Below are 21,123 nucleotides of genomic sequence, written 5' to 3'. Positions count from 1 at the left end.
GTGGTATCTCAGAGTTGTCTTAATTTGCATTTCTCTGATCAATAATGATTTGGAACACTCTTTCATATGAGTGGTAATAGTTTCAATCTCATCCTTTGAAAATTGTCTGTTCATATCCTTTGACCATTTATCAATTGGAGAATGGCTTGATTTCTTATAAATTTGAGTCAGTTCTCTATATATTTTGGAAATGAGGCCTTTATCAGAACCTTTAACTGTGAAAATGTTTTCCCAGTTTGTTGCTTCCCTTCTAATCTTGTTTGCATTAGTTTTATTTGTACAAAGGCTTTTTAATTTGATGTAATCGAAATTTTCTATTCTGTGATCAGTAATGGTCTCTAGTTCATCTTTGGTCACAAATTTCTTTCTCCTCCACAAGTCTGAGAGATAAACTATCCTATGTTCCTCTAATTTATTTATAATCTCGTTCTTTATGCCTAGGTCATAGACCCATTTTGATCTTATCTTGGTATATGGTGTTAAGTGTGGGTCCATGCCTAATTTCTGAGGCCAGTGTTTCTAATACAATATTGAATAATAATGGTGATAGTGGGCAACCTTGCTTCACTCCAGATCTTACCGGGAAAGGTTCCAGTTTTTCCCCATTGCATATGATGCTTACTGAAGGTTTAAAATATATGCTCCTAACTATTTTAAGGAAAAGTCCTTTTATTCCTATGCTCTCAAGTGTTTTTATTAGGAATGGCTGTTGGATTTTATCAAATGCTTTTTCTGCATCTATTGAGATGATCATATGGTTTTTGTTTGGTTGGTTGTTGATATAGTCAATTATGTTAATAGTTTTCCTAATATTGAACCAGCCCTGCATTCCTGGTATAAATCCTACTTGGTCATAGTGTATTATCCTGGGGATGATTTTCTGTAATCTTTTTGCTAATATTTTATTTAAGATTTCAGCATCAATATTCATTAGGGAGATTGGTCTATATGATGATTATCTTTGGGAGAAAACTTACTTCCATATAGTTGCTTACCAGTGTAAGAGAATTATTTTTAGATTTGATAGCATTAGGCTAATCAATGACTGGTCGAAACATATTGCTCGAGGGTTCAGTGAGTCAACAACATTTTTTTTTGGTAGTCATGCATGTAACCACTTTGAGGAACTGTATACAGTGCTTCTCTTCAGGTAGCTGATAATTAGAAACTTATGAGTTTTAAAAACGATTTTCAATAGCTAGCAATAAAGACAAATTGGAACCTGTTCCCTGAGTAGAGTAACCAGTATGATGACCAGTATGATGTTATATGAAAAAATGAAGGGACAATGGAAGAGAATATTCAGGAAATTTGTTTACTGATATTACACAGTTGAAGGGAAAGAGAGTGTAAGATTTGTGGACAGAACATGGGGACAAGGCACAGGGAGGTACAATTTGACTCAGAATAAGAAAGTATTTTCAAATAATTGGAGCTGTTTTGCAATCAATTGAGAAATATTCAAGCAGAAGTTGAATGACCATCCTCCCAAATATTTTAGAGAGAATTTATGCTTGGGGTGGGCTAGATGATTCTTTCTACTCCTGAGTTGCTATGATTTTATGAATTTGTGCTTAATCCTGAATCGGCTAGATAGTTCAGTTTACTGAATTAGACTGATCAATGGATGTGATGACCAGTTATAAATTTTCATGAACATAGATGGGAAGGATGTTGAAATATGCTTATAGTTGAAAACCTTGCTTAAATAGATTATCTTAGAAATGGGATAACCCAGCATATAGAAAATCATGGCCAACAATTATATTGAAAGAACATTTTTTCATAGCTCATATTTTAAGTGATTTCAAATTTATATTGAGTTTTTTCTCTAATAGCTTTCTAAGGTAGACAGTGCAAGTATAAGTATTGCTATTTGATAGATAGGGTCACTGAGACTCAGAAGTTAAGTGACTTAGTCCACAGTCATATGGCAAAACCATGTCTTGAATTAGATTTTCCTGTTTCAATTCCAGTATTCTTTTCTCTATATTATTCCTCACTGTTAAAAATCTTTTTTAATGTTCTTTAATTGTCTTAGTAAATAGAACATATTGAACATAATTCAAACTTGGTTTAATGACTGAGAATCTTGCAGTATCTTTGGTTCATCATTTTGAACACCAATTCTCTAAAGTTCAGGACTGTAAATATAGATGAGGAAGTAGGAGAAAGTAAACTATATGTGGTTTGATTTCCAGGATTAATTTTGACTAAATACTAAATATTAGTTTGTTTTCTTCTGTTGTTCCCCTTTTGGAAATGGATTTCAAAAAAACAAAATTCAATTCTTTTAGGATTTCAGTGAGTTGCCTTCCAGTCAAGTTATCTTTATATTAAATAGGGAATAATGTGTGGAAGATGAAAGTTGGGTTGAGAGAGTCATAGAATTGACTGATCAGTGGCAGGAATTCACAAAATAAATTGTTGAGGTATATTTCCACAGCTCTGAAAGGTTTTTTTCTTTGGGAATGGCCAGTTCCATTTTTCACTTTGAAGAGCCAAATATCTTGTAAATTTATTGGAAAGGCCAAGAGATTACCACAGCCCTTTAAGGAAACATTTTTTAGTCAGTTACATGATCGACATAGAAATTTCCTAAATTTGACTTTTAAAAAGTGTTAGACCTTAATCTTGTCTTTTAAAATAAAATGCCCTTCATTCTAAACCAGACATATTCTCCAACTTTTGTGCATTCATTAGTGTTTATAAGTGTTTGGCAGTAAAGTAGCAGTATAACTGGTACTGTCCCTTTCTCCTTTTGGATGTATGACAAATGTATGAGAAAAGTGGTTTGTTTGTTCTCTTGTCAGTAGACATGATGTGTCCATTTGGCATGTTGTAAATTTCCTTTAATACTTTTTAAGGATTTTATGTTTTCAATTCCATCAATAGTGATTCTTAATTTTCTGTATTTTTGTGTAATATGTGAGTGAATTTAGCCTGCATAGAGTGAAGCAATATCAGTAAAGCAAGAGACAAAATATTCAATTTCAAATAATTTGATGAAAAGCATAAAGATATGGTAAGAAAATGCTTCTGATTATTTTCTAAGGAAAGTGGTCTATAAACTGTTCTTGGTTCTAAGAAGCCTTTTGTAGTTTTATTGGAATTAACAAGCCTAACTTTAGTTAATTTTCATTTTAGCAATTTGGCTTTTTGAAACTTTGCTTTTTATATTCTATCAACTCATAAAATTTTCATTCAGCACATTTTTTTTTTCCATTTTCACATATTTTATCTTCTCTAGATCCTGGGGAGTAAGGATGATGAGGAGGATGCTACAAAAGCTGAAGATATAGATGATGATGAGAAGAACTTACTCAGCAGTCCCCATTCAATGTGGGGCAGTGAGGTAGCATTCTGTTTACCCTCCAAAGCCCCAAACATCTTTATTTATATCAGCATTTTCCAGATATGGTTGGCCCATAAACTATTACTACACAGAATACTAGCATTTGAAGAGAACTTAGAAATTGGGAAACAGAGAATTACAGAGGGGAAGGGATTTTCTATAACACTGTTCAAGTTGTTGGGTAGGGACCTGATCCTTGTCTTCTGCATTTAAGCCTTGGTTCTATTCCTTGGTCTCCCTACTTCCCTAAATGGAACTTGTTCAGTGACAAAACTGGATTCACTTTTGACATCCCCAGATACCAACATTTTGCCAGAATTAATACTATTTGTAAAGTTAGAAAAGATAAGGGTAACTGCTACTCAGAATAGTCATTCAAGCTATGAACTTTTTTGGGTACAGCATTTTTCTGTATTTCCTTGAAACAGAATTGAAAAAAATTTAACTTTACTGTTCCCCAAATTTCCCATCTCTGCAATATTGGTATTGGACTGGATCTTGAAGGTTCCTGCTACCTTGTAACATTCTGCATTCTGAGCTTAGGTCCTATGATCGTTTTACATTTTGAACTCAGGTCTTCCTGATTTCAGTGCCAGTGGTCTGTCCACTGAGCCATCTAGCTGCTCCTGATAATTTTACATTCTAGAGGAAGAGTCAGAGGGATAAGGGAAGGGACTAGTGAACCTATAGGTTTTTTTTTTATGAATGGTGCAAATAAATATGCAATTGAAGAGGTGGAGAGAAGTAACATTAAAATTAAGACACTTGTGCTCAGCTAGAGTCTCTGGCTTCTACTTTGTATTAACTTTCCTAATCACTAGTCTTTAAAACTGGATTGTGATAAATAATTCATTATAAATGAAGAGATATGTGTTTAAGAGGCTTGTTTGATTAAAAAAAATTGCTTTTTGGTTTGTATCAGGAATATTGACGCAGGAGTAAAGTTATTTATAGGAAATTTACAACTTTACAATAGGAAAAAGAATATTAATTACTGCACTTCAAGGCATGCCTAGTACAAGCCTTAACTAGATTCAACTTCATGCAGTTCTCAAGGGATTTCAGTGACCTAAGAAGGTTTGGATGCATAAATAACATTTTCATGGGATTTATGAACTATCCACCTTCCAAATTAGACAAATCAAAGTGAAGTTAATTAGTATGTGTATATAAGGAATATAAAGGGGGAATTATAAAATATAATGAAAATCTACATCAAATATTTAATGGGTTACTTATATTACTCTCTCTAGGGGTTTTCATAGTGGCTAGTAAGATCTCAAAACGTATGCAATTTCATTCATTTAGATATCACTTAATAAGTGCTGCTGTATTGAATGCACTATACTGGATATTAGAAAGAAGATTAAAAAGATTGGGAGATACACCCCTGCCTTCCAGGAGCATACCTTGTACTAGGGAAAGTAAAACACCTATATAAATAACTATATAAATTAAGACACAGAAGCTTAAAGTGTTCCACTGGGAGCCTTTCCTGAATTGCTTGGTTATTAGTATTCTTCTTCCTTAAATTAGCATATATATATATGTAGTTCATAGATAGTAGATAGTATAACCAGATCCCCCAGTAAAATGTAAGCCACTTAAGAGTGGAGATTATTTTAAAATTTTGACTCTCTCTTCAGAGGGTAACACAGGGCCTTGCACTTATGGCCTTTAATGAATGTTTGTTGAATTAAATGAGATCAGATGAAGACAAAATTACTTTGCAGCTGATATCCTTAACTCATTGTCTCTGAGGCCTGCTTGGAATGGCCCTAAGTAAAATAAATTTTGACTATGTTCTTTGTTCAGCCCCCACAGAGATGCCAGAATACTCTGGTTGAGGTCGACAAGAAACTTTTTCATAGTCACTGAGCCAATCTGTGAGAGAATTGTTTGTGATAATGTATGTAAAGAGTTATATTTGTAGATTTATATGTATGTTAAATATTTTGCAAACCTTAAAGCACTGGATAAATGCCAATTATTATTATTGCTCTTGTTATTATTAGGAAACACTCTAGTTTGGATATCATTTAGTAGATAAAGGATTGGCATTGTCTCACAAGTTCTGTGCCAAAGTTGTGACTTCTTTCCTTCCAGGATCATGGACTAAGTATAGTGATAGAAGCAGATTTAAATATATATATATATGTATATCATTGTTAAAAGCAGTGGATGAAGGGTTTGATGTGGATGCTGTTGGAGGAAACACTAATTATGCTGTGAGAACTCTTGCAGATGGTCAGCCTAGAGATTCTCAAAACAGGAGCAACAGCTTAATAACACACTAATTGATTTTCATGATAATAAAAAGCCATGCTTGGTACATGTGCCGGCAGAATGCTGATATCTGTCAGTCAGCTATGGAAGAATGCATATTTGATTGAATCATTTTTCCTCCTCAGACTACTTTGGAATATTCTAAACCTTTCAGTAAAAATGGATATTCAAAGAATCAAGATGCTTCTCAGCTAGATTTTGATGTAGTTGGTGATTCTTATAGCCACAAAGACAAATGTCAACATGGAGGTGAGGAGATGAAGTTGTTCCCTTCGCCTTTAAGTGAAAATAGAACATCATTGCTGGAGCCCAGGTATGTATGAAATTTGTGCTTCGCTTTTGACAGTGTTTCTAGTTGAGGGGAGAAAAAAGTAATTTTGTTGAAGTGAATTTAGATAATGGCCCTGTCTAATTTACCTGAGAGAGAGAGAGGGTGAAATGGTTCTGAAGGAATCTTGCCAATCATGCAATTAAGTAATTAGATTGCATACTATCAGTAGTAAGGGAAAGACAAAAACCACATGTAAATCCATTATAGAGAGATAAAAAAAAAGTTTCTCCCTGAGTATTGTCTAGCTTTCAGAGACAAGAATCTGTAGTACTTAAATCTTTTTGCTTTTGAAACATTTTTAATATAAAGCAACTGTGATTCTGATATTTAAAGTCTGGATTTAACTATAAGTCTCTTCCTAGCAATTAGACCTGTACAGTAATGGAACATGTTTCCTTTTAAAGTAATGATGTCACTATAAGTATTCGAGTAGAGGCTGGTTGATCAAGTGACATCAAGAAGACATTGCAATGGAAATGCTTTGGAATGTTTTCTTCTAAATTCATTTCAATAAGAAACATTTCATAAGCATTTATTAAATTTAAATCACCCTGGTAGGTGTCAAAGGCACAAAGATAAAAAACTGTAAGAGTTCTTTCCTTCAAGAAGCATACATGCCAGGAGGGAGCTATAACAAACATAAAAATAACTAAATAAATGGAGTATAAGGACGTTTGAGGCAGGAGAGAACACTAACAAGTGGGGAAGTCAAGGAAGATTTATGATAAAACATGGCACCTGAGTTGAGTTTTGAAAGATGAAAGGGTTGCTGAGAAACATAAATGAAGTGGGAATCTAGTACATTCTAGGTAAGGGGAATTGGACTTCATAACATTAGCAATTTTCTTGAAGCTATCTCTTTAATACATTACTTAAAAAAAATTCCTTCCATCAGCATGACAACAGCAATAGCCAGGCAGTGTTCTATCTCTTTTATAATTGCAGAAAATGAGTGCATAGAAAATTGACTGAAAATACAAGGAAATTGCTCATGTCTCCTGGGATAAGGCAAGCTGGGAATAGATCCCTAGAGTTTTTCCATGCTATTGGAGTGTGATGATCTTCTTTCCTCTATAGTTTATAAAATCTTAGATTTTTGTTCAATAAGCAAAAAATGCGCTTCTGCTTTCTAGATTAGCATAAGCTTGAACTCATTTCAGTTTCCATCTTTTGGAAAGAGACCTGAACCTACTTCAACTGTACAATGACTGGATGGGACAGACAGCATACCATAGTGGATAGAGCTGACTTCCGAGGGAGGAAGAACTAAGCTAAACTAGCCTCTGATACATGCTGACTCTGTGGTCCTGGGCAAGGTTCTCAGTTTTCTAGGGAAATCTAACACTAGAAGGTGGTAGAACAGAAGTTTTTTCTTCTGAAGGTTTTCTAAATTAATAAAAATACAAGTCCAATCCTTAGTTCCTATTCCCTTGCATTAGGGGAACCGCTAAAATCCCTTCTAATCTCTAGCATTCTATGTTTCTAAAAGCAAGTGTCATACATTTAGTATAGATATCATTTTTTTTTTTTTGTAAAAAAATTAGTTCCTCAAACATTGCTCCTATTTTTTTTTTAGAAGCCGTTGACATGAATATATTTGTTAATTATTTTATAATTTCTATTGTCTAACATATCCTTTTCATTTATTTGGGGGAAAAAAAAACTTATGGCTATGAACTTTGTTCATAGTATAAATCTTTTTCATTACTACCTCAAGAATATAAATATTATGAAAAAAATAAAATTCTAAGCAAATGAGATTTTTTTTATTACAACAGTTGTGGAGCCAATCTCATTAAATAATGAAATATGTAATCAAATTATATTTTTAAATGTATATTTTGCATAGGAGAGATATTCTTTGATCTGTTATTCTTTGTGAGTTTTGTGGTAACTGAAGCTAGTCTATTGCATGTCTCTGAAGCTTTGAAGTTGAAATTGTTATAAGACTATTTCATCTCCTTGAATGAACATCTCTAGAATCTTTTAGTCACTCTGGGATCCTAGATATATAGGGACTTACTGCAGTTATGAAACTCTTTATTGTGGACATTTTTGAACATTTACAAGTGAATGCACAGCTCTGATAAAAAACAATGATAATATAATTAAATAAAGAATAAAGAATAAATGAATTGGGGATGAATTTGGTTCCTGTTTAAAAAAAAATAACAAAAAACAAATCCTTGATAAGAAAAACCTTAGAAGCACAGAATCTTAGAGTTTAAAGATACTTTGCTGCTGGATTTGCATTTAAAGCAAAAATTTCTTCAGTCACATGATCATCCAACCTCTACTTGAATGTATATGGTGATATCTCTACCTTATGAAATAGCACGTTCCATATTTGGATAGGTCTATCTGCTAGTGAGTTTCTTATATTAATTTTCTTCTCTGGAATGTCTCCTCATTGTTCAGTTCTCTAGAACATAGAATTAATCCAGTTCTTTGAAATGGCCAGCTTGCAGAGATTTGAATGCTGAACATATTTCTCTCCTCCCTGTACACACTTATCACTATCCCCTCATTTCCATCCCTAGTCCTTCACTATTTTGATTGCCTTTCTGTGAATGCACACCAGTTTGTCAAATGGTCTTCAAATATTGTACCCAGAAGTGATCATAGTACTCCAAACTGAGTAGGACTAGGACAGAATATAGTAGAATGGTTATTTTCTATGATTTAGCTACCATATGTAATATAGTTTAAGACTTAATATTTTTATGATTAGTTAAGTATTTTAAGTAGTTTAAGATTCTAAATATTTAAGTACTTTTAAATTAGTATTGTTAAGTAATTTTTATTACACTATTGGCTCATTAGTTTTGTACCACTTCACTACATTTCCAGTTAGAAATGTATCACCTGATTTTAGATTTGAAGCTCAAGATACCTGGCAGAAAAAAAAAAAGAGGGGAAGCCAATTCCACACCCAGTGCTGAGAGCTCTCCACTATAGGACTCTTGTATATGTCTCTTCTATTAAAGGTAGTAAGTGTGGTGTAGTGGAAAAGGGAATGCATTCCTAACTATAAATAGCCACTTGTGCAAAAACATATAGGATGATTAGGACAGAGAGTAGATGAAGAGGTTACTAATTTGAAATGATACTGGAATGGTAGCTGGAAGCCAAATTATAGGTGATTTTAAATATCAGACTGAAGATTTTTTATTTTATCATAGAAGGAAATAGGAGACATTAAATACTTTTTAATTGAGGATGGGGCCAGACAGATCATGGTCAGATCTGTGTTGTAGGAATAGAAATTTGACAGCTATTTGGAGAGTTAGATTTGAAGGGGCAGAGACTGAGGGAAACTAAATTAGAGACTGTTGTAGTAGTTCAGGTAAAATGTGATGAGGTTTGTAAGGACAGAGAAAGGGATGGACGTGAGAAATATTATAGATGAGTTTTACTACGCAGGCCATAGAGATGGTATTTCCAGTATGGAACTATTACACATTTTATGTAGACCACCGTCCATCTGGCTTAATTTTTTTCCCTTTTCTTTGGAGTTGGCAAGCTGCTTAAGCTTGTTCTACCCTTATGCTTCATCTCCCTTTTTTAGAATTTTCTAAAAAATCAAGGCTTTTAACTAGTTCTTTCTTAAACTTTCTCCAGAGCATTTTGTTTGGCTTTCATCATTGTCTGCACTACATCTCGTTTTGTGTCACATTTATTTTGTAAAGATTCTACTCCTTTCACCCAGAAAAATGTGTGATCATTGAGAGCATAGATTGTTATTTTGAAACCTGTATCTACAATGCCTGGGACAGTATTATACACAAGATGCCATACAAATGTGGGATAAATGAAATATAATTTTTCCTTGCAATTATTTTATTCATTTCAGAATGAAAATGTTAATTTTTCATTTTTTTATTGAAGTTTTTTTATTTTCAAAACATATGCAAGGATAATTTTTCTTTCTTTCTTTTTTTTTTTTTTTTTTGCTGAGGCATTTGGGGTTAAGTGACCTGCCTAGGGTCACACAGCTAGGAAGTGATAAGTGTCTGAGGTCAGATTTGAACTCAGTTCCTCCTGACTTTAGGGTTGATGCTCTATCCACTACTCCACCTAGCTGTCCCAAGGATGATTTTTCAACATTTACCCTTGCAAAATCTTGACTTCCATTTTTTCCCCACCTTCTCTCCATCTCCTCCCCTAGATGACAAGTATTTCAATATTAAATGAAGTATAATCTAATGACAAGAGTACTTACTGGACTGGGAATCAGAAGACCTAGGTTTGAGTTCCCTCTGATTTAAATTAATTGTGTGACTTTGGGGAGGTCATTTTACTTGTCTGGGCCTCAGTTTCTTTTACTACAAGATGAGTAGATGCTGGATCTCTGTGGTCACTTCTATTCTAAAATTCACATGAAAGAGGGATTCAATTTATTCTCTTTGGTTACAGGGCAGAAGTAGGAGAGCTGGGTAGAAGTTACAGAGGCAGATTTCTTTGGAAGAAAAAACTTTCTAGCAATGGGAGCTGTCAAAACTGGAAATGAACTTGTTGTAGGCATTAGTGAGCTCCCCATTTCTGGAATTTTAAAGTATCATCTACATGCCTGCTTTTTAGGAATGGTGTAGAGGGGAAAGCCTCTGAGTGTCCTCTGTAACTCTCACGTTTTGTGATCTGAATTCAAAACTCAGGTCCCTTCCAACTCTAGCTTTTTATGATTTTACCATTGCTGTAAGGTAAGTTGAGTAGCTGAAATGAGTATACAGTACAATTTGTGTTCTAAAAAGCTAAACTCATCATTTTTCTCTCTTTATGGTAATACAGACCAGAGCTTATGAAAGCTGTAAGTGAACTTCTCCTGGAGCATCTGGGCATGACTGAACAGGAACTTTCTGGCTGTGATCTAGAGGATAAGAATGAAAAGACTCTTAAGCAAATAATTATTCAGTTAAGAACTGAACTCCGACGTTTTAAACAGGTCAATAAGTTTTTAAGGCAGCATATAGACCTGAAATCGGTATTTGATGGAAAGGAAAGATTTTATCCTGCTGCAACAGCACACCTTAATAAGGCAATTGAATTGTCTATGGTAGAAGTGAAAGATTCAGTTACACAAACAACGAACCCAGAGAGCTACACCATGAAATTCAGACACGAAGGGAAGAAAGATGCTGCAGAAGAAAAACCAAAATATTCAGTATTAAATGCAGAACATCAGCATGAAAATGTATATAAGATGCCAGAACAGCACAATGTTCTTCCTCTTCCAAGCACAATACATAAAGTATGTTTTTCTTTTCTTGTTTGCTCACTTGGGGATGGAGGGTGATAAAAATACATAAACACCTTTTTCCCTCTCTTCCTTCCCCAGTGAATTAGGGCATATTATTTCCCTTTCTGGGGTCAGATCTTCCGCTATGCAAAATTCCTTTAGCACCATTTCCTTCAGACCATTCACTGAAATCATATTTAGACATCGTGCCTTGAAAATGGTTTCATTGCATGATATCCTTAATGTTGATTTTTAATTAGTTCAGTACAAAGATAAATGGACTAGGATTCAGAATCCTTGGGGTTCTGTTCTTCCTGGGGTGCCTTTGGTTAAATCATTAACAATTTTCTTTGTAACTTTGGGCGAGTCACTTTTCCTCTCTGAGTTTCAGGTTCCACAATTTTAAAATGATGGAGTTGGGCTAGATCATTGGTCTCTAATTCCAATTGTTCCTTTGTTTTTGGTTTATATTACTAATCTGTTTTCAGTACTGCTATCTAAATGATTGCTTTTTCTATATAAGGATTTGTTAATAAAATTATATAGTCTTCTGAACCAAAAGGTCAAAGAGTTTATACTTGAGTTGGGTTCTAAGTTTCTTAAGTTGCTTTGCACTAGTTGTTTCTAAAGTTAAAAAATGTTATTTTCTGAGGATTCACTTAGCAGCTGAGATACACTTAATCTCTTTGAATCTCTCTTTTCTCATCTGTGAAGCAGAAATAATACATTACCTGTACAATTGTTCTTTGGACACTGCTTTATGAAACTTAAATACTAGAGAAAAAATGTACTCTTTTAATCAAGGCCTCTCTCAATCCCAATGTTCCTGTTCTAAGGACCCTTTGAGTTCTGATAATGTTGTATCAACAAGAAATTTTTTATCCAGCTCCATGTTTTTAGTAACTTTTTAATAGCCTCTTATTGGCTTAGTGTCATAACCTTCCTCGTCACCAACTTTTCTATTCTATTTTTAAAACATGAGCACATATATAAGTCTTACAGTACAAGAGTGCTCATTTTCAAATATGGTGCTTTAGTGATGACTTTTCCTATTCTATCTCTGATGGCTGTTTTGGATCTGAAAAATGAACTGTAACAGTGCTTCATAACACAGAAATAGAGAATTAAGTTTATTTTCTGACCACCAAATTACTGCTTTTGTCTGTACCAAAGAGTGTTAGCTATATCATTAACAAAATTGCTTTTGATTGTTTTAAATTATGCATCAAAACTATAATTTTTGGAAAAGGGTTTTCTAAATATATCTGAAGTAGACAATAAAAAGACATTACTATAATATTAATGACAACTGGGATGTACATCTGTGTAATTTTGGCTGATGCCTCTAATGTCCATTCTCACTTATATAGCCTGCATATATCCTTTGTTTTATACCTGAGTGTTAGGAAAGGTAATTCTTAACTCTGTTTTGAATCAAATGGAACAGTAAGAGTATTGCATCTTCCCTTTCCCCTTGTCCAAGATATATATAGTTTGGAATAATTTATATTGTTGATCATTTAAATGGGGAAAAATACTAAAAAAAAGGCTAGATCCCAGAATGATTTTATTTCAGTCAAATTTGCCAGATAAAAATTTGGAGGCCAATATAGATGTTGCAAATTTGTACATGAGCCAAAGGTGATTATTTTTTCTTAAAAAGAATGCTTTCACAGTGACAAAAGTAGAACCACCTTTTGGGAATGTGTGTTCTAGACTACTTAGTGAGAAATGTTGATATTCCTTGCTTACCTGGACCTGGGATGAAGGATTAGCCTGAGCAGTGTTACTGTGTGGAAGGGAAGGTTGGGAGAGTTTTAACCACTTTCTATTTCAGTGCCTTTATTATAATTATAAGCTGTAATATACTCATGCTTCTAGAAGCTATTTATGTGTAGACTTGAGCTTGTTGGCTTTTATACTTATGGCTCCTTACTGTTATGATGTGTGAGTTCTTATGTCTGTTTTCTTTGTTAGTTTCTTTTCTGTCTTATTCTTTGGTGTCAGCTCTCAGGTTTTTCTGCTGTCAGTGTACTTCTTGTAACTCCCTGCCTTCTAATTTGTTTCTTCTATTTTCCTCTACTTCCTGAAAAAGCTTTTAGAACAGTGGTAGGTATAGAAAGTGCACTGGACTGAAATTTAGTATAGATCTGAGTTTGTGTCCTACCTTCTACTTTTAATCCCTCTGAACTTTGGTTTCTTTATCTGCAAAATGAAGGTGATAATATACCACCGTGTTTGTAATATACTTTTCAAGTCTTCATGCTTTATAAATGCTGTTATTATCAATATTGCTGTTATTAATATCAACAATATTAACTTGACAAGCCACTAATATTAATAATACTGATATTAATAAATATTAAGCTTACATTTCTGAAGCTTAAGACTTAATAATATTAGTAAGAATGATAGGACTTGAGCAAGAGCCCATGAATACAATGTTAGAATTTTGATGTATCAATTTTATGATATCTCTTTGACTTCTCAGAGGTCTCCTTTGTTTACTGCTGGATCTTAAATAATTGAGGATTTTAGAGAGATAATCTTATTAGAATAAGTGATGCATGTGTTTTATATGGCATCTTTTCTTTACTGAAAAATAAGTTTCATGAAATCAGGGATTCTCCCTTCTCTTTCCTTAATAATGTCACCTAATACTTTATTAGAATAGTAATGTGTATGCAGTGGTCATTTCATAAATGTTGACTGATGAAAGGAAGTGATTTTAACTAGTATGTGTAAAATTTTACAATGTGTTTTTTTCAGAGCACTAAGAAATCCCGCTTACCCATTCCATTAAAATCATCTAGATCATTAGGAAGTGTAAACTTAAACTCTTCTACCCAGGAGACAATGGTTTATCTACAGAACCAGATAGCTGAACTGCATGGACATCTCAAGGAATGTTCAATTCGAAACAAACATCTTCAACAAAAGTTATCTTTGACTGAAGCTCTGATTGAAGAGAGACCAATGCAAGACAAACTCTTGCTGAATGGTAAAATGAAAAAGAAAAATGTCTTTTAGAGAGCTAGGCATATAACTGATAGAACTGCTTGAAATGTCAGCTGTGTTGTTTAGAATTATAATAAGTTCACTCATAAATTCCATGAATTGCAGTGATTAATCTTGATTCTTGCTTCTAATATGGTACAGAAAAACACTAAGGGAAAACCAAATCTATTATTTTCATTCCCTCTGGAGTACTGTAAAGAGTGGGGTTCGTTTAGGTCACACTAATATTGAAGCAGAGATCATTAGGGTAAACTTTTTTTTTTTTTGTGGGTAACTGGAAAACCTAATCTGAGTTGGATATAGCCTATTTCTGCCTGGCCCCTTTTGGACTCCAATGACCCGCAGTTGGGTGTGGACTGAAGGGTTGAATTGTCCTGATTCTCTGTCCTAAACCTAGGAAAAGAGTGGGCTTGATTCTTCCTGTGAAGAATAAGAGTGTTAGAATCCATGGTGCCTCCTGAGGGGTTTTACTTTTGGACCATGAAGGTACCCCATTTTTGGTTTTGAGAGACTATGTGACCCAAGAAAGTCCTGGTTCTTAGTTCTGTGATTCTTAGTCAAGAAGCCCATTAGAAGATTTCTCCTCTCAGAGGAACAGTGGCTTAACCCTGTAGAATTCATTTCCACATGCTTCTTTTTTCAAAAGCAGGGACTTAAACCATTTGAGACAAGCTGAAGTATATTTATGCTTTTTATTTTTTATTATGGCAGTTCTGTAGATTAATTTTGTCTTATAAATTGCATCTTGCATCCCCAGCGTTTTCATTTTCCCCATTGTGTCTTTGTGTTCTTTTCAGTTGCTTGGCTTGGTTTCAGTTTTGTGCTTTTATTTTTTCATTTTGTGGATTTCTCTAGCTGAGCCCTCGTCGAAAGCAGTTTGCCAAGAGAGCAAGGTGGAATTAAAGGATCCTGAAGGTGATGCCGATGGGAAGGAGGAAAAAGAGGAGGATGAAAATCAGAGAAAGAGTCCAGGTAGTTTGTGATTAGAAAATGAAGATGGGAGCGCTGTAGCTTGAACATTGTTTACTGATTAGAGAGCAGATTGCAAAAATGATGAAGAAGAAAGAACCCAAACTGGTAGTTATGAATTCTTAGTTCTAGACCCTTCTCCAAGTCTAGTTTCCATATTTGGAAAATTCTTGAGGCTTAGACTATGCAGTTTAATGGGTTTTTCAGATTTACCATTCTATTGCTAGATGATCATTACTAATGGCATTTGTCCACATCCTATGTTGTTTACCTTCTCTGGGCCTCAGTTTCCATATCTTTAAAAGGGAAGGGTAGAGATGATGTCTTAATATCCCAAGTCCTTCAAATTACTTCTATCTGAGCTTCACATATCTCTGCATTATAATAGATAAGTTCCCTTTTCATTATAATATTTTGCGATTCTCTTTTTAAAAGGATTATTGTCCTTTGCAATATAATTTAACTAAGGCATACTTCAGTTAGTAAGAAGTGATATCCCAGAAATCCTTTGCTAGACTCCAGAAAAGCTGATTTTCAAGAGGGACATAAGGATTTATAAATACAGATCTTCATATAAATGGGTTGAAGATTGTTTTCTTTGTGCCAAAAAACTTTGTTAGGACCTCTCTTTAATTCTGGAAATTCAAGAGAAGCTTCTGCAGAGTTCTGGTCTTGGATGAGGAAGTCAGAAAATAAAACTGGTCCTTTATCTGAATTGTGGAAAGGCATTTGACATGGTTTAAACGTAATTGAAGCATTGCTAAGAATGTAAATGATGCTGATATTAGGATGACATGTGATTTCACATGCTTTATTGATATTTATAAGAAAGCTTAATGACTTCTGCCTTCCTGATTATAAAATACTAAATAAATGTTTACTGTATCATGAAGTAGGAGGTCCACATAAATGCCTGAATATCCATGTGTACAATCATGTACATGTACACACACACACACACACACACACACACACGTATTCAGCTTAATTCTCTCCTTTTATTTTTAGAATTTCAAGTTTGGTATTTAATTGGTGATTGGTGAATTCATTCAATGGCTATTTTACCTTCTTATTCTAAAATATCAGGGTAGTTTTCTTTTATGATTTCCTGTAAGATAATGTCTAGGTTCTTTTTTTCATTATGGCTTTCAGGAAGTCCAGTAATCCTTAGGTTATCTTTCCTATATCTGTTTTCCAGGTCAGTTGTTTTTCCTAGGAGATATTTCATATGTTTTTCTATTTTTTCATTTTTTTGTTTTTGTTTGACTGATTCTTGAAGTCTTATTGAGTCATTCACTTCCATTTATTCAATTCTAATTTTTAGTGTATTATTTTCTTCAGTTACCTTTTTTAACTCCTTTTGCAGTTGGCCAATTGTTTTTTTTTGTTCATTGCATTTTTTTTTCCATTTCACAAATTTTGTTTTTCAGTGAATTGTTATCTTTTTCATATCTCTTTTGTAGGACATTATGTGCTTTTCCCATTCCTTCTTGCAATGATCTCATTTCATTTCCCCATTTTTCTTCTAACTCTTTTAAGATCCTTTATGCAGTTTTCAAAGAAAGCCTTGTGAAATGGAGACTAGCTCATTTCTCCCATTGGGGCTTCATCTGGAAATGCTTTGCTTTGAATTTCAATTGCTTTGAACCTCAGGATTTGAGGTCTGTTCAATGCAAAGGAGTGACAGCTGCTTTATTATATCCTGGGGCAGTTCTGCTGATTGATTTCTAATGCTGGGTAATGGCAGCTAGGTCCAGCGTTTTACTGGGGGCTCAGTAGTTTACAATTTGCCTTTTACAAAAGGCAAATCTGCCAAACCACCTGCTTACAACCAGGACAGAGTGACCTAAGAGGCTCACAGAATATTCCCAGGTGTGTGGAAGCTGCAGTGTTCTGGTTCTCCGCTCCAGCTTCTGGCCCCAGGCTCCCTATGCTGCAGTCTGGGTTTGGCAGACTCTTCCCCCTGCCCGTTTGAAACACACCTGTTCTGTAGTTTTTACAAGGTATCTTCTTCTAGAAATGTGTTGTACTACAAATATTTGTGGATTCTTTGACTCCAAAATCAGTTTAGAGGCTTAATCTGCTGTTGTTTGAAAGAAGGTCAGAGGAGATCACAAAGAGTCTTGTCTGCTCTCTATCATCTTGCCCTACCATGTCATGTATAAGTTGCTTCAGGGATGCATGAAGTTCATGAAGCATGCTTAAGTTTACAGTTTTTTTCCATCATAATTATTTAACAAAGGGTTGCAAGATTACCTACTGCTCTTTTGCTTCTACATTACTTGCTGAATATTGACCTTGGATTCAAGTCCTGACCCTATGACATCTGTGTGGTGTTGGAAGTCATTCTTTCTCCCTAGACCTCAGTTTTCTCATCAGTGAAAGGAGCTGGCTAGACCAGATGATTTTACTATGTATTCCAGCTATGGTGGTATAAGTACAGGCACAGTCTCACCAAAATTAATACAAGAATAACTTTCCATAATACCATGACTTGGTTCCATGGAAACAGCATTACAGAGAGCATTTAGTTCCATATAAATGATCATTTGGCCAAATTATATTGTATCAGAATTTACAACTTTGCCACATGAGTCTGTGGTACTATTGTAGAACATTGGTCTGGGCAGCCTTATTTAGAGTATGACTGTATACTTACAAACAGGTGAAGTGTGACAGAACTGCTTCTCTTCAGTTGAATAGCTCACAGAAACCATATCTTGTAGAGCTCACTTACAAAAGCCTATCCCCTTAAAAGATTATACATGTAGCAGTGGGTACTAGTGACCTGACTTCCAAATCTGATGGCCTTTTAAAAAATTCTTGTCTTTTTTTGCCTCTCTGCAGCAATTGATATTTTTGACTGCTCTTCCATTTCATTACATTGTCCTCCACTTTCTTCTTGTATCTGTCAGCCCTCTGCTACTCAGTCTTCTTTGCTGGATCATCAAATTGTCTTATATACTGTTTGTGGCTGTGCCCTAAGGCTGTGTCGTTCTGTGACCTCTTCTTACACTTTGTCTTGATCTTGTTAGTCTTCAGGCATTAAGTTATTTGTTACCTCTATACAGATGAATCTCAGATCTGGAGATTCAGCTCTAATCCCAGTTTAATAACTGCTTTGGATATTTTCATTGGCATGACTCAAGACAGCTAATCTCTACTCTCCTCAAATTCTCCCATCTCCCATCTTCTTCACTTCTATATTCCTTTTTATGGCACCACTCTTCTAGTCACCTAAATTCAATATTTTGGAGTCATCCTCAACTTTTTCTTCTCCCTCACCTTTGCATCTCCATTCAGTTTCAAGTGTACCTCCACAATATATCTTATCTAGAGCCTACTTTCTACAAAGCCATCTTTCGCTATTACAATAGCCTCCCAGTTTTCTTTATCTGCATCCAGGATTTTTCCTCTCCAATTCAACCTTTATTCAGCCACCAAGTTTGTGGCACAATGAATAGAGTACTAAATCTAGAGTTAAGGAAATCTGAGTTCAGATGTGATCTCAGATAACTTACTAGCTGTGCAACTCTGGGAAAATCACTTAACTTCTGTCTGCCTCAGTTTCCTCATCTGTAAAATGGGAATAATAATAGTACCTGTCTTCCAGGGGTTGTTTAGAGAATAAAATGAGTTAATATTTATAAAGCACTCTGCAAATCATCAAGTGCTATGTGAATGTTTCTTGTTATTTTTGAAGTACTGATCTGACCATTTACTCTTTTCTTCAAAAACTTCTATGGGTTCCTATTGCCTCTAGTTTCTAATACACACTTCTCTGTTTGACTTTTAAAGTCTTTCACCACTATTCTAGCATATATTTCCAGACTTAGAGTAAGTGACTCCCTTTTATATGCTCTTATATTCTAGACAAACCGACTTACTTGCTATACCTCACACATGCCATTATATCTCTTTTCTCCATGTCTTGCTGTCTCCTTTGCCTGTACTTATTGCACATCCTCCTTACCTCTCTCTGTCTTGTAGAATTTCAGGCTTCTTGTAGAGCTCAGATTAGGTGTTAATCTCTGTAAGAATGCTGTATTTCCCCTAGCCACTAGCATCCTTAATCCTGAAGTTATATTTTCTATATTTTGTACTTAAATATGTTCTTGTTTCCTCTGCCAGAAAGCTTCCCTCTTGAGGCTAGGTATTGTTCTGTTTTTGTCTTTTTATCTATTGTTGGTGCTTAGAACAATGCTGGCACCTAGCATATACTCACTAATGCTGTTTGAATGAATGAATGAATGCTGTCTTTAGAGTTTGGATACCATAGATTTGGATAGAATTTGAAAGTACCAGGCTCTGATACTTCACTAGCCATGTGTCTTTGGACAAATTTCTTTTCTGTAAAATAAGGGGGTTGGAGTTAGGTAATTTTTAAGGTCCCTTCCAAGGGACCTAAGATTTTGTGATTCCAACTTCTTTCCATTGCTTCACATGACATTAGTTTATTAAATGAAAGAATCTAATTTTGGGTTGTTTGCAATGTAATTAGGGGAAAGGTTATGGGACTTTTTTGTTTCTTTTTTTTCTAATTTCAGTTAGTAAAATGACCCTCAAATCTTTTTACCCTTCTTACTTCAATACCAAAGTACACATAAATTCATGCTCCAATTGAGCACTATGTCAAACTATCAACTACTCTGGATCTATGGCCATGTCACCTCACCTTTCTGGGACTCCATTTTCTCTATTGTGAAATTGGGTAGTAGGCTAATTGCTTTTTAACGCATTTTCTTTCTGATCTAAAATTTTCTATTGTACAATTCAATTCTGGACTAAGTAGATGAAAGGGAACTAGTACTATTTATGTGTGGATATGAGAAACCTAGGGCTTCCCTTCTTTCTTTCTTCTGGGCCTGCCTTTCTCTTAACTACTCCATGCCAAATATTGTGTGAGATACAAGAAATACAAAGTCAAAAACGAAATGGCACTATAGTCAACATTCTTAGATGTTTGTCTCACAGAGACAAATAATGTATCTCTTCTCCCCCCTCCCCCACTAGATTCAATGCAATTGTTCATTCACTAATAACAGTCTGAGTGGGGCATGATACCCATTCCTGTAGACTAACATTGTTTTCATTTTTACCATTTTGAGAATGTTTGATGATAAAACTCATAAAAACAAATACATACACAGGTAAGATTTGTGATAATTCAGACATTTATGAAATGTTAATTTCAAAATCTGGCTTTAATCAAGGTATTACTTTTGTGAAGAGAATTGCATTGAAATCACCATTGTCTTGTTTTCTTAGATCTAGACTTATTACCAAGGGGCTAAGATTTATCACTTTACATAAGTTCAGAGAGAACTGTAACAAGTTGGGGTTTGCAAGACTAATCTTTAATAGGTAGCTTATTTTCTTATAATTGCTTATATTTAGGGTACCCTATCATTAAGTGGGAGACTTGATTTTGATTATGGCCTGATAGTCTGAAAATCCAGGCTTCTAATATTTTGATTAACTTGAGAGATAATTTAGAAAAATTCTTCCCCTAGAATTATTAGTATTTTATTATCAATAGCAGCAATAGAAATTAGACTTGTGATTTTAATGAAGTAGAACTACCAGTGTACTTTCTGCCTAGGACATTGAGAGCTTAAATGTCTTGGTCAGTTATATAATTGGTATGTGTCAGAGAAGAAACTTGAACCTGTGTTTTTCTGATTCCAAATATGGTTCTTCTGTTCACATATTGTGATGTATTATTAATAATAATGGTAATAGATTAAAAAAGAAAGTATCATATAAATACATACTTGTATATTTAGACAACAACAATGATGATTCTCATTTTTGTAGTATTTTTCACTTTGCAGAGTGATTTCCTCACCATCACTCTGAGGTAAGTCATACAACTAGAATTATTCACATCTTAAAGATGAGGAAACTGAACTTAAGTAAAGTGATATC

General features: G+C 34.5%; 1 protein-coding gene across 8 annotated transcripts in view; it reads left to right on the top strand.

The window, feature by feature from the left end:
* CDK5RAP2 (CDK5 regulatory subunit associated protein 2) overlaps positions 1 to 21,123 on the top strand; it is a 150,531-nt gene that overhangs the window by 89,161 nt on the left and 40,247 nt on the right. For 7 of the 8 annotated variants that reach the window (XR_007950880.1, XM_051979527.1, XM_051979528.1 and 4 more), the window contains 5 exons: positions 3,251 to 3,355; positions 5,767 to 5,954; positions 10,761 to 11,220; positions 13,978 to 14,209; positions 15,082 to 15,201. Coding sequence is in view for 7 of the 8 variants with exons in the window: in XM_051979527.1 (XP_051835487.1) it covers positions 3,251 to 3,355; positions 5,767 to 5,954; positions 10,761 to 11,220; positions 13,978 to 14,209; positions 15,082 to 15,201 (1,105 nt within the window). In the remaining variant the exon portion in view is untranslated. The remainder of the gene's footprint in view (positions 1 to 3,250; positions 3,356 to 5,766; positions 5,955 to 10,760; positions 11,221 to 13,977; positions 14,210 to 15,081; positions 15,202 to 21,123) is intronic. The other variant, XM_051979526.1, reaches the window with a different exon arrangement.

Source organism: Antechinus flavipes, chromosome 2, assembly GCF_016432865.1.
Source record: "Antechinus flavipes isolate AdamAnt ecotype Samford, QLD, Australia chromosome 2, AdamAnt_v2, whole genome shotgun sequence".
NCBI classification, from domain to species: Eukaryota; Metazoa; Chordata; class Mammalia; order Dasyuromorphia; family Dasyuridae; genus Antechinus; species Antechinus flavipes.
This window is presented reverse-complemented; position numbering and strand designations above follow the sequence as displayed.